At 46.0% G+C, this 13,210-nt stretch overlaps 1 protein-coding gene and 1 pseudogene across 1 annotated transcript; one reads left to right on the top strand and one right to left on the bottom strand.

Moving 5' to 3' along the window:
• The window catches only part of LOC111957373 (dedicator of cytokinesis protein 10-like), a 130,436-nt pseudogene that overhangs the window by 49,520 nt on the left and 67,706 nt on the right, over positions 1 to 13,210 (bottom strand).
• On the top strand, positions 2,371 to 6,009 carry LOC139024054 (dedicator of cytokinesis protein 10-like). Its single transcript, XM_070438444.1, has 3 exons — positions 2,371 to 2,470; positions 5,563 to 5,677; positions 5,754 to 6,009. Exons 1-3 carry the CDS (start codon positions 2,414 to 2,416, stop codon positions 5,879 to 5,881), a joined length of 300 nt encoding a protein of 99 aa, XP_070294545.1. The 5' UTR covers positions 2,371 to 2,413; the 3' UTR covers positions 5,882 to 6,009.

The following is a 13,210-nucleotide window of genomic DNA, read 5'->3' as shown; positions in this document are numbered from 1 at the left end:
TCTTTCTGTCCATTCAAACAACGCATTCATCAAGGAACGCAAGTGTCAGGGGTAACTGATCGGTCCCTTGTGATATATTTGGAGATCACAAACCATCATTTAGTTTATTGTAGTGTACTAGGTACGAGACAGCTTTGTCCTGAGATTTGCCACCGGTCCCTAAAAATGATTAGCTGGACGTTCAATGAGTCATTCTAAAGTTGTTAGTTTCAATGTAAGGGTCCTCAAGAGGAAACACACAGCTGTCTGGTCTCTGCTATAAAGCAAGTTGGAAAAACTGGTAAATGAGACCTGGATATTTTAGGGCACGAGTCTCTCTCTCTCGCTCTGCCGCCACAACCCCCTCGCATATCCTCTCTCGAACTCTACTCTCTTCCTCCCTCTCTCTCTCTGCCTCTTTCCTCTCCCCTTTTTCCCCCAAACCCCTACTCTCCCTCTTTTACTTCCACCTAGTGGATGTGCCGAGTACAAAGCTGACGGGCGAGTCTTGCGTCGGAAGCACTCCTGAGGGCTTTTGCTACGGAGCTGGGCTGGCGTTACAGGATGAGCAAGAGCGCCACCTGCCTCGCCAGCCTCAAGACCTGATGCCAATGCACTCGCTGGACGCCCTGCTACGCATGAAGTCGCCACGCGCAGCACCATTGAGCGGCACCAGATGATAATATAACTGTGTCCCTAATGGACCGTATTCTGTATTAGTGCACCTAGTTTGACCAGAGCCCTATGCTAGAATTACACTGTATATACAAGAGATATGGGACACCCCTTCAAATGAGTGATTTGACTATTTCAGCCGCACCCTTTGCTGACAGGTGTATAGAATTGGAGCACACCGCATCAACTTCCATAAACAAACATTAGCAATAGAATGGCCTTCCAACAAATCAGTTCGACAACTTTCTGCCCGCTAGCTGCCTCGGTCAACTTGTATTAAGTGTTTATGCGAAGTGGAAACGTCTAGGTACAACGGCTCAGCGCGAAAGTGTAGGCCCACAGCTCACAGAACGGGAGGCGAGTGCGGAAGCGCGTAAAATAATCTGTCCTCTCGGTCGCAACAGTTACTCAAACATTACTACGAGTTCCAACTGCTCTGGAAGCAACGTCTGCACAAAACTGTCTCGGAGTTTCATAAGATGGTTTCCATGCCGAGCAGCGCACTCAAGCGTAAGATCACATGCACAATGCAAGTCCTTGCTGGAATGGTGTAAAGCTCACCTCCATTGGACTCTGGAGCAGTGGCAACGCGTTTTCTGAATGATGAGTTCAGCTTCACCGTTGCAGTCGAGGACCGTTGGGAGTCCGACACACTTACGAGTGTATGTCTGTAAGAAAGAGATGTGAATGAAGCTAGGTTCTTGTAGCAATATTAGCCTGGTTCCAGACATGTTTTAGTTTAGCCAACTCCTTGATTACCGTTGACAGTTACTGGTTAAGTGAAATAAAAAAATTGTGAGTTGGCTGAAGCGGCAAACATTTTTGGACCAGACTGTTCCAATGTTGATGTTCCACACAGGAAAGAAAAATTTTGATTGGACAGTGTACGATGTACTATAGCTGACTGAAACATATTCACAGTAAAATAAATTTTTAGATATTTGCCTGTCATCACTTCACACTTCCAGGAGTGTTTTCGGTGTCAAGATTTTCTCACAGATATTGGTTGACTTAAAGCGTGTGTGTGTGTGTGTGTGTGAGTGTGTGGTGTGTGTGTGTGTGTTAGGAGCGAGAGGCACATTACAGTGATGGCTATGAGGATTTGAAACAGCAGGAAATCATTAAACTGGGCACACACGCTCTCTGACACACACACACCCTATCCTCGCGTCCTGTGTACAGGAAGCAGACTATGTAATGCGCCATTCCACTGGGACCTCTGAGCACTCGAGAGAGAAGGTGGCTTGGAGAGTGGTGCTGGGAGGATCCAGCTTGCGTCCCAAATGGCGCCCTATTCCCTATAGTTCCATAGGGCTCTGGTCAAGAGTAGTGCACCATGTAGGGATAGGGTGCCATTTTGGACTCATCCCCAGACAGCCAGATCCCATCTGAGATTAGGAGCCTGCCAAACCCAACACTGTACAACTGTTGACAGATCTCTGTTTCTCGCTCTCTCAATCACGTAGAGTTTAAAGCCCCTGATAGTTACTCTCTTTAAGTCTGTTGCTCACTATCGGTCTTTCTCTCTCTCCTTTGTCTCTCTGCTCTCTCTCTCTTCCCTGCATTTCTCCTCACCCTCAAACTCCTCTCTCTCTCTCCCATTCTCTATTTCTCTCTCCTCTCTCTCTCTGCCACCGCTCTCTTTCCTCCCTCTGCCACTCCCCCTCTCTCTCTCCTCCCTCTCTCTTCATATTCTCCAGGATAAGCAGGCGAGAATAGCGTCCCTCTACCTGCCTCTGGACGCCTCATCCTGGACAACATGCCTCGCTTCTTCCTCCGAGACCTCTTCCCCATCTACTTCACCTCCAGTGACCAAGTAAGAGCCTCCACTGCAGCCCTGATTGACTGCAGCCCTGCCCACGACCAAGCAAAGTGCCACAAAGCCACTGTTGTTGTAGTGATGTCATAGTTTGGCGCGGCCCGCAATGCTACTTTAGGGTCATGTATGTCCAGTCACAGCACCGTTCACAGAGGCTAGGGAGGGACGCGGTGGGAGGGGAGAGAGAGAGAGAGAGAGAGAGGAAGGGCAGCGATAAACGTTTACACAAGCACAGCCGCTAATGTTACTTTTAAACACAGGAAACGGTAATTAAGCTTTAATAAGGGAAACCTGCATTTATGTTCCCATTTATATTAGACGTGCCTCGGGAGACCTGGAAGGGAAAATGTTTCGTTTATATTCATCATTGACAGGTAGTGGAATCGAGCTTACCCAGGCAGACTCTCTCTAGACTCTCAGACTCCAATATCTGCTCACTGGTGTTGCAGTGAACTGTGTCCTCTGGGCCAGTGGAGTCAAAGTGAAATGTTTCCCTCTGGCCCAGTGGTGTTACAGTATAATGTTCCTCTAGCCTAGTGGTGTCATGATTTTTTTCCCTCTGTGCTAGTGGTGTCACAGTGAGATGTTCCCTCTGGCTAGTGGTGTCACAGTGAAATGTATGCCTCTGGACCAGTTGTGTTAAAGGCTCTGCATGGTCAATCAGGGGTCTGAAGTGGTCGTACAGCATCGTTTACTGCAATGCAGCCTCCGCAAACGTCTGGGCTTTCAAACTTCTTGCGCTTAACGAGCAGAGGAGCTATTGTGAAGGAAGTTTTCAAGGAAGTGAGTTTGTGTTTATACTGGACGTGCCCCTCACCTACCGTCAACCAGTCATGTCAATGCGGAGCTATTCGTAGACCCCGCATGTTACACAATTTGAGAGGCGCACAGCGACTAGGTACGGAGCTTGATTTGCCTCTGCATGGCTCCGGAGGCTCCGCAATTGCGCCAACCCTCCACAAATTTCTTGTTAACAAACTATAGTTTGGCAAGTCGGTTAGGACATCTTCTTTATGCATGACACAAGTCATTTCCAACAATTGTTTACAGATTATATTCACGTATAATTCACTGTATCCAATTCCAGTGGGTCAGAAGTTTAATACGCTAAGTTGACTGTGCCTTTAAACAGCTTGGAAAATTCCAGAAAATGATGTCATGGCTTTAGAAGCTTCTGATAGGGTAATTGACATCATTTGAGTCAATTGAGGTGTACCTGTGGATGTATTTCAAGGCCTACCTTCAAACTCAGTGCCTCTTTGCTTGACATCAGAAAATCAAAAGAAATCAGCCAAGACCTCAGAAAAACAATTGTAGACCTCCACAAGTCTGGTTATCCTTGGAGCAATTTCCAAACGCCTGAAGGTACCAAGTTCATCTGTACAAAACATAGTACGCAAGTATAAAACCATGGGACACGCAGCCGTCATATCGCTCAGGAAGGAGACGCGTTCTGTCTCCTTGAGAGATGTTACTTTGGTGCAAAAGTGCAAATCAATCGCAGAACAACAGCAAAGGACCTTGTGAAGATGCTGGAGGAACAGTACAAAAGTATCTATATCCACAGTAAAACGAGTCCTATATCGACATAAGCTGAAAGCCACTCAGCAAGGAAGAAGCCACTGCTCCAACACCGCCATCAAAAAGCCAGACTACGGTTTGCAACTGCACATGGGGACAAATATTCTACCTTTTGGAGAAATATCCTCTGGTCTGATGAAAAAAAATATAACTTTTGGCCATAATGACCATTGTTATGTTTGGAGAAACAGGGGAGGCTTGCAAGCCGAAGAACACCATCCCAACCGTGAAGCAAGGGGGTGGCAGCATCATGTTGTTGGGTGCTTTGCTGCAGGAGGGACTGGTGCACTTCACAAAATAGATGGCATCATGAGGCAGGAAAATTATTTGAATATATTGTAGCAAACTTCAAGACATCAGTCAGGAAGTTAAATCTTGGTCGCAAATGGGTTTTCAAATGGACAATGACCCCAAGCATACTTCCAAAGTTGTGGCAAAATGGCTTAAGGACAACAAAGTCAAGGTATTGGAGTGGCCATCACAAGGCCCTGACTCAATCCTAAAGAAAATTTGGGCAGAACTGAAAAAACGTGTGCGAGCAAGGATCCTACAAACCTGACTCAGTTACACCAGCCTTGTCAGGAGGAATGGGCCGAAATTCACCAACTTATTGTGGGAAGCTGTGGAAGGCTACCCGAAACATTTGACCCAAGTTAAACAATTTAAAGGCAATGCTTCCAAATACTAATTGAGTGTATGTAATCTTCTGACCCACTGGGAATGTGATGAAAGAAATAAAAGCTGAAATTAATCATTCTCTCTCTTATTTGACATTTCACATTCTTAAATAAAAGTGGTGATCCTAATGATCTACAACAGGGAATTTTTGCTAGGATTAAATGTCAGGAATTGTGAAAAACTGAGTTTATTTCATGTAAACAATTGTTGGAAATTTACTGTGTATGCACAAGATAGATGTCCTAACCGACCTGCCCAAAACTATAGTTTGTTTACAAGAAATTTGTGTGGAGGTTGAAAACGAGTTTTAATGACTCCAAACCTAAGTGTATGTAAACTTCCGACTTCAACTGTGTGTATGTGTTGTGTAAATATATATGCTACTGCTGGACCAAAGAAATCTTGGTCGACCAACATGCAGTCTATCGACCAAACAATCGACCAGTCACCTAATTGGGGTCAGCCCTAAGGATAGCATATTGTTTTTAAACGTGTGCTTGCTTTTCTCCTCTGCAAAACCAAAGCTGATTCAGAGGTGGTATGGCAGATTTCAAACTCTTCAGCGAAGGACTCGGGTAGGATACACATGACTATCCTCATGAAAGGTGGCTATCGAGGAGGGTCGGACAGTCTTTAGTTCGCCGACAAAGGAATTGACATCTCCTCAACCACTTATCGGGTTCCAAGTAACACGAGAGAGAGAGGTGGAGCACGGACTTTTGCCAAATGAGAAAAGGCTACAGTGAAATTAATCCCTCTAGTCTAGTGTGTGTCGCACTGAAATGTATCCCTCTAGGCGTGGTGTTCCAGTAAACTCTCCCCCTCTCAAGGGTTCAAGAGATGACCTGAGTGTGGAGGGGTGTGGCAGGTCTTGTGCTCACGTCATTCGCCATGGTAACTCGGTGGATGCCTCCTTCTCTAAAGAAGTGCTCAACTCCATCACAGGTGTGTGTGTGTGTGTTGTGTGTGTGTGTTTGCAACTGTGTCTGCACCATAACCTCTAACCCTTCTCCTGCCCCAGCCTTCTCCTCCCTGGCTGTTTCCACCGGTAACCATGCCGACTCGCGGGGTCTTCTGATTAGCATAGAGTCCAACCCCAGCGACAGGAACAGCGAGAAGATGGACGGATGTGAAAAGTGTGAAAGATGACTCACTCAGCGGAATGTCATATCCGGAAATGTTGTGCAGACTGTGCTGGCTTAAGAAAAAACAAAAATATTATCACTATTGCATGAAGAAGAATGCGTGTTGTCTTTCTCCTTCTCTCTCTGCCAACCCCCCCCCCTCACTCTACCTCCCACCTCTCTCTCCCTAACTCCCCTTTTCTTCTGTCATCTTTCTCACCTTTTCACATCCGTCCATCTTCTCGCTGTTCCTGTCACTGGTGCTGGGGTTGGACTCTATGCTGATCAGAGAACCCCGTGAGTCGGCATGGTTACCCGTGGAAACAGCCAGGGAGGAGAAGGCTGGGGGCAGGAGAAGGGTTAGAGGTTATGGTGCAGACACAGTTGCAAACACACACACACACACACACACACACACTACCTGTGATGGAGTTGAGCACTTCTTTGGAAAAGGAGGCATCCACCGAGTTACCATGGCGAATGACGTGAGCCACAGGACCTGCCACACCCCCTCCCACACTCAGGTCATCTCTTGAACCCTTGAGAGGGGGAAAGAGTTTACTGGAACACCACTAGGCTAGAGGGATACATTTCAGTGCGACACCACTAGACTAGAGGGATTAATTTCACTGTAGCCTTTTCTCATTTGGGCAAAAGTCCGTGCTCCACCCTCTCTCCTCCGTGTTACTTGGAACCCGATAAGTGGTTGAGGAGATGTCAATTCCTTTGTCGGCGAACTAAAGACTGTCCGACCCTCCTCGATAGCCACCTTTCATCGAGGATAGTCATGTGTATCCTACCCGAGTCCTTCGCTGAAGAGTTTGAAATCTGCCATACCACCTCTGAATCAGCTTTGGTTTTGTCAGAGGAGAAAAGCAAGCACACGTTTAAAAACAATATGCTATCCCTTTAGGGCTGACCCCAATTAGGTGACTGGTCGATTGTTTGGTCGATAGACTGCATGTTGGTCGACCAAGATTTCTTTGGTCCAGCAGTAGCATATATATTTACACACACACATACACACAGTTGAAGTCGGAAGTTTACATACACTTAGGTTTGGAGTCATTAAAACTCGTTTTTCAACCACTCCACAAATTTCTTGTAAACAAACTATAGTTTTGGCAGGTCGGTTAGGACATCTACTTTGTGCATGACACAAGTAAATTTTCCAACAATTGTTTACATGAAATAAACTCAGTTTTTCACAATTCCTGACATTTAATCCTAGCAAAAATTCCCTGTTGTAGATCAGTTAGGATCACCACTTTATTTTAAGAATGTGAAATGTCAGAATAAAGGTAGAGAGAATGATTAATTTCAGCTTTTATTTCTTTCATCACATTCCCAGTGGGTCAGAAGATTACATACACTCAATTAGTATTTGGTAGCATTGCCTTTAAATTGTTTAACTTGGGTCAAATGTTTCGGGTAGCCTTCCACAAGCTTCCCACAATAAGTTGGGTGAATTTCGGCCCATTCCTCCTGACAGAGCTGGTGTAACTGAGTCAGGTTTGTAGGATCCTTGCTCGCACACGTTTTTTCAGTTCTGCCCTCAAATTTTCTGTAGGATTGAGGTCAGGGCCTTGTGATGGCCACTCCAATACCTTGACTTTGTTGTCCTTAAGCCATTTTGCCACAACTTTGGAAGTATGCTTGGGGTCATTGTCCATTTGAAAGACCCATTTGCGACCAAGATTTAACTTCCTGACTGATGTCTTGAGATGTTGCTACAATATATTCACATAATTTTCCTGCCTCATGATGCCATCTATTTTGTGAAGTGCACCAGTCCCTCCTGCAGCAAAGCACCCCAACAACATGATGCTGCCACCCCCTTGCTTCACGGTTGGGATGGTGTTCTTCGGCTTGCAAGCCTCCCCCTGTTTCCTCCAAACATAACAATGGTCATTATGGCCAAAAAGTTATATTTTTGTTTCATCAGACCAGAGGATATTTCTCCAAAAGGTAGAATATTTGTCCCCATGTGCAGTTGCAAACCGTAGTCTGGCTTTTTGATGGCGGTGTTGGAGCAGTGGCTTTTCTTGCTGAGTGGCCTTTCAGCTTATGTCGATATAGGATCGTTTTACTGTGGATATAGATACTTTTGTACCTGTTTCCTCCAGCATCTTCCAAGGTCCTTTGCTGTTGTTCTGCGATTGATTTGCACTTTTGCACAAAGTACATTCTCTCAAGGAGACAGAACGCGTCTCCTTCCTGAGCGATATGACGGCTGCGTGGTCCCATGGTGTTTATACTTGCGTACTATTGTTTGTACAGATGAACTTGGTACCTTCAGGCGTTTGGAAATTGCTCCAAGGATGAACCAGACTTGTGGAGGTCTACAATTGTTTTTCTGAGGTCTTGGCTGATTTCTTTTGATTTTCCATGATGTCAAGCAAAGAGGCACTGAGTTTGAAGGTAGGCTTGAAATACATCCACGGTACACCTCCAATTGACTCAAATGATGTCAATTACCCTATCAGAAGCTTCTAAAGCCATGACATCATTTTCTGGAATTTTCCAAGCTGTTTAAAGGCACAGTCAACTTAGCGTATGTAAAATTCTGACCCACTGGAATTGTGATACAGTGAATTATACGTGAAATAATCTGTCTGTAAACAATTGTTGGAAAAATGACTTGTGTCATGCATAAAGTAGATGTCCTAACCGACTTGCCAAAACTATAGTTTGTTAACAAGAAATTTGTGGAGTGGTTGGCGCAATTGCGGAGCCTCCGGAGCCATGCAGAGGCCAAATCAAGCTCCGTACCTAGTCGCTGTGCGCCTCTCAAATTGTGTAACATCGCGGGGGTCTACGAATAGCTCCGCATTGACATGACTGGTTGACGGTAGGTGGAGGCGGCACGTCCAGTATAAACACAAACTCACTTCCTTGACAACTTCCTTCACAATAGCTCTGCTCTGCTCCGTTAAGCGCAAGAAGTTTGAAAGCCCAGACGTTTGCGGAGGCTGCATTGCAGTAAACGATGCTGTACGACCACTTCAGACACCTGATTGACCATGCAGAGCCTTTAACACAACTGGTCCAGAGGCATACATTTCACTGTGACACCACTAGGCCAGAGGGAAACATCTCACTGTGACACCACTAGCACAGAGGGAAAAAAATCACTGACACCACTAGGCTAGAGGGAAACATTATACTGTAACACCACTGGGCCAGAGGGAAACATTTCACTTTGACTCCACTGGCCCAGAGGGACACAGTTCACTGCAACACCAGTGAGCAAGATATTGGAGTCTGAGAGTCTAGAGAGAGTCTGCCTGGGTAAAGCTCGATTCCACTACCTGTCAATGATGAATATAAAAACGAAACATTTCCCTTCCAGGTTCTCCCGAGGCACGTCTAATATAAATGGGAACCATAAATGCAGGTTTCCCTTATTAAAGCTTAATTACCGTTTCCTGTGTTTAAAAGTAACATTAGCGGCTGTGCTTGTGTAAACGTTTATCGCTGCCCTTCCTCTCTCTCTCTCTCTCTCTCTCTCCCCCTCCCTCCACCGCTCCCTCCCTAGCCTCTGTGAACGGTGCTGTGACTGGACATACATGACCCTAAAGTAGCATTGCGGGCCGCGCCAAACTATGACATCACTACAACAACAGTGGCTTTGTGGCACTTTGCTTGGTCGTGGGCAGGGCTGCAGTCAATCAGGGCTGCAGTGGAGGCTCTTACTTGGTCACTGGAGGTGAAGTAGATGGGGAAGAGGTCTCGGAGGAAGAAGCGAGGCATGTTGTCCAGGATGAGGCCGTACAGAGGCAGGTAGAGGGACGCTATTCTCGCCTGCTTATCCTGGAGAATATGAAGAGAGAGGGAGGAGAGAGAGAGGGGGAGKGGCAGAGGGAGGAAAGAGAGCGGTGGCAGAGAGAGAGAGGAGAGAGAAATAGAGAATGGGAGGAGAGAGAGAGGAGTTTGAGGGTGAGGGAGAAATGCAGGGAAGAGAGAGAGAGACAGAGAGACAAAGAGAGAGAGAAAGACCGATAGTGAGCAACAGACTTACAGAGAGTAACTATCAGGGGCTTTAAACTCTACGTGATTGAGAGAGCGAGAAACAGAGATCTGTCAACAGTTGTACAGTGTTGGGTTTGGCAGGCTCCTAATCTCAGATGGGATCTGGCTGTCTGGGGATGAGTCCAAAATGGCACCCTATTCCCTACATGGTGCACTACTCTTGACCAGAGCCCTATGGGAACTATAGGGAATAGGGCGCCATTTGGGACGCAAGCTGGATCCTTCCCAGCACCACTCTCCAAGCCACCTTCTCTCCTCGAGTGCTCAGAGGTCCCAGTGGGAATGGCGCATTACATAGTCTGCTTCCTGTACACAGGACCGCAGGATAGGGTGTGTGTGTGTCAGAGAGCGTGTGTGCCCAGTTTAATGATTTCCTGCTGTTTCAAATCCTCATAGCCATCACTGTAATGTGCCTCTCGCTCCTAACACACACACACACACACCACACACTCACACACACACACACACACACGCTTTAAGTCAACCCAATATCTGTGAGAAAATCTTGACACCGAAAACACTCCTGGAAGTGTGAAGTGATGACAGGCAAATATCTAAAAATTTATTTTACTGTGAATATGTTTCAGTCAGCTATAGTACATCGTACACTGTCCAATCAAAATATTTCAGTTTCCTGTGTGGAACATCAACATTGGAACAGTCTGGTCCCAGAACTGTTTGCGCTTCAGCCAACTCACAATTTTTTTTATTTCACCTTTATTTAACCAGGTCAACTGTCAACGGTAATCAGAGGAGTTGGCTAAACTAAAACATGTCTGGAACCAGGCTAATATTGCTACAAGACCCTAGCTTACATTCACATCTCTTTCTTACAGACATACACTCTGTAAGTGTAGTCGGACTCCCAGACGGTCCGTCGGACTGCCAGACGGTGAAGCGTGACTCATCACTTCAGAGAACGCGTTGCCACTGCTCCAGAGTCCAATGGAGGTGAGCTTTACACCATTCCAGCCAAGCACTTGGCATTGTGCATGGTGATCTTACGCTTGAGTGCGGCTGCTCGGCCATGGAAACCCATCTTATGAAACTCCCGACGGACAGTTCTTGTGCAGACGTTGCTTCCAGAGGCAGTTTGGAACTCGGTAGTAAGTGTTGCTAGTAACTGTTGCGACCGAGGACAGATTATTTTTACGCGCTTCAGCACTCGCCGGTCCCGTTCTGTGAGCTTGTGTGGCCTACCACTTCGCGGCTGAGCCGTTGTTACTCCTAGACGTTTCCACTTCGCAATAACAGCACTTAACAGTTGACCGAGGCAGCTCTAGCAGGGCAGAAAGTTGTCGAACTGACTTGTTGGAAAGGCCATTCTATTGCTAATGTTTGTCTATGGAGATTGCATGGCGGTGTGCTCAATTCTATACACCTGTCAGCAACGGGTGCGGCTGAAATAGTCAAATCCACTCATTTGAAGGGGTGTCCATATACTCTTGTATATACAGTGTACTTCTAGGCTATAGGGCTCTGGTCAAAACTAGTGCACTATACAGAAAATACGGTCCCATTAGGGACACATGTTATATTATCATCTGGTGCCCGCTACATGGTGCTGGCGTGCGTGGCGTACCTTCATGGCGTAGCGGGCGTCCAGCGAGTGCTTGGCCATCAGGTTCTTGAGGCTGGCGAGGGCCAGGTGGCGCAGGTCCTGCTCATCCTGCAACGCCAGGCCCAGCTCCCGTAGCAACAAGCCCGTCAGGAAGTGCTTCCGGCAGAACTCGCCCGTCAGGCTGTACTCCGGCACATCCACTAGGGTGGAGAGTAAGGAGGGAGAGAGAGGGGTTTGGGGGGGAAGAAAGGGGGAGAGAAAGAGGCAGAGAGAGAGAGGGGGAGGAAGAGAGATAGAGTTCGAGAGAGAGATATGGAGAGGGGGTTGTGGGCGGCAGAGCGAGAGAGAGAGAGCTCAGTGCCCTAAAATCATCCAAGTCTCATTTACCAGTGTTTCTCAACTTGCTTTATAGCAGAGACCAGACAGCTGTGGTTCTTCCTTCTTGGAGGAACCCTTACATGAAAACTAACACTTTAGAATTGACTACATTGATGTCAGCTAATCATTTTAGGGACCGGTTGGCAACATCTCAGGGACCAGAGCTGGTCCTCGTACCTAGTACCACTACACTAAACTAAATGATGGTTTGTGAATATCACAAAATATCATCAAAGGGGACCGATAGTTACCCTGAGCACTTTGCGTTTCTTGTGATGCGTTGTCTGAAATGGACAGGAAAGAGAAAGAACAAAAAAGAAAAGTGTTAAGCGGTGCAATGAATGAAGATGAATGCAACGGTGTTAAAACCTAAGACGCACTTCGATTGGGTCCCTGTGAACCCTAGATGACTTCTGACCTGTGATGCGAGCGGAAGGGAGGGGCAGACTGAGAGGGATGTAGTGCTCGTGGTTGCACACCTCTCGCAGGAACTCAAACTTGAACTCACACAGCACCTGTTGAGAGAAACGTCGGGGTCACAACCTGATTGACCGAATAAAAACACCACAACATCTCTGAAGTACATTGTTTTCTATTCTAGTATCYATTTCATTGTTTTCTATTCTAGTATCTATTTCATTGTTTTCTATTCTAGTATCTATTTCATTGTTTTCTATTCTAGTRTCTATTTCATTGTTTTCTAKTCTAGTRTCTATTTCATTGTTTTCTATTCTATTATCTATTTCATTGTTTTCTATTCTAGTGTCTATTTCATTGTTTTCTAGTCTAGTATCTATTTCATTGTTTTCTATTCTAGTATCTATTTCATTGTTTTCTAGTCTACTATCTATTTCATTGTTTTCTATTCTAGTATCTATTTCATTGTTTTCTAGTCTACTATCTATTTCATTGTTTTCTAATGCTTTCTATTCTACAGTGAGTGACATTGGCTATTACACCGACAGATAAGCAAATGCTTTATGCACACAATTCTGTGAATGAGAGACAGAATGAGAAGAACGTGTGTATGTGTGTGTGTTTGTACRTGTATGTGAGTGTGTGTGTAACCTTGTTGTCAGTGGCTGTGATCATGTTGACATAGTTGCTGATCAGCTTGAAGGTGAACCCTCGGTCCATGAGGGTGAAGCAACGCTGGAGGGAGGGAGGAAAAGAGGGAGGGATGGATGGAGGGAGGGGAGAGGGGGAGGGAGATAGGGAGGAGAGTAGGGAGGTAGGGAAAGAGGGAGTGATGGATTGAGAAAGGGAGAGATGGAGAGTCGGGGTCAGCATTAGTTAATGAAGAACATGAAAGAGAGAGACCATTTCATAATTTCACAACACAGTTAAAAACATGCTCCGGAACTTTGGAGACTTCTAAGTATC

The sequence above is a fragment of the Salvelinus sp. IW2-2015 genome, linkage group LG4p (assembly GCF_002910315.2).
Source record: "Salvelinus sp. IW2-2015 linkage group LG4p, ASM291031v2, whole genome shotgun sequence".
Classification (NCBI taxonomy): domain Eukaryota; kingdom Metazoa; phylum Chordata; class Actinopteri; order Salmoniformes; family Salmonidae; genus Salvelinus; species Salvelinus sp. IW2-2015.
The sequence above is the reverse complement of the archived record's forward strand: the minus strand, read 5'-3'. Positions and strand labels throughout refer to the sequence as shown.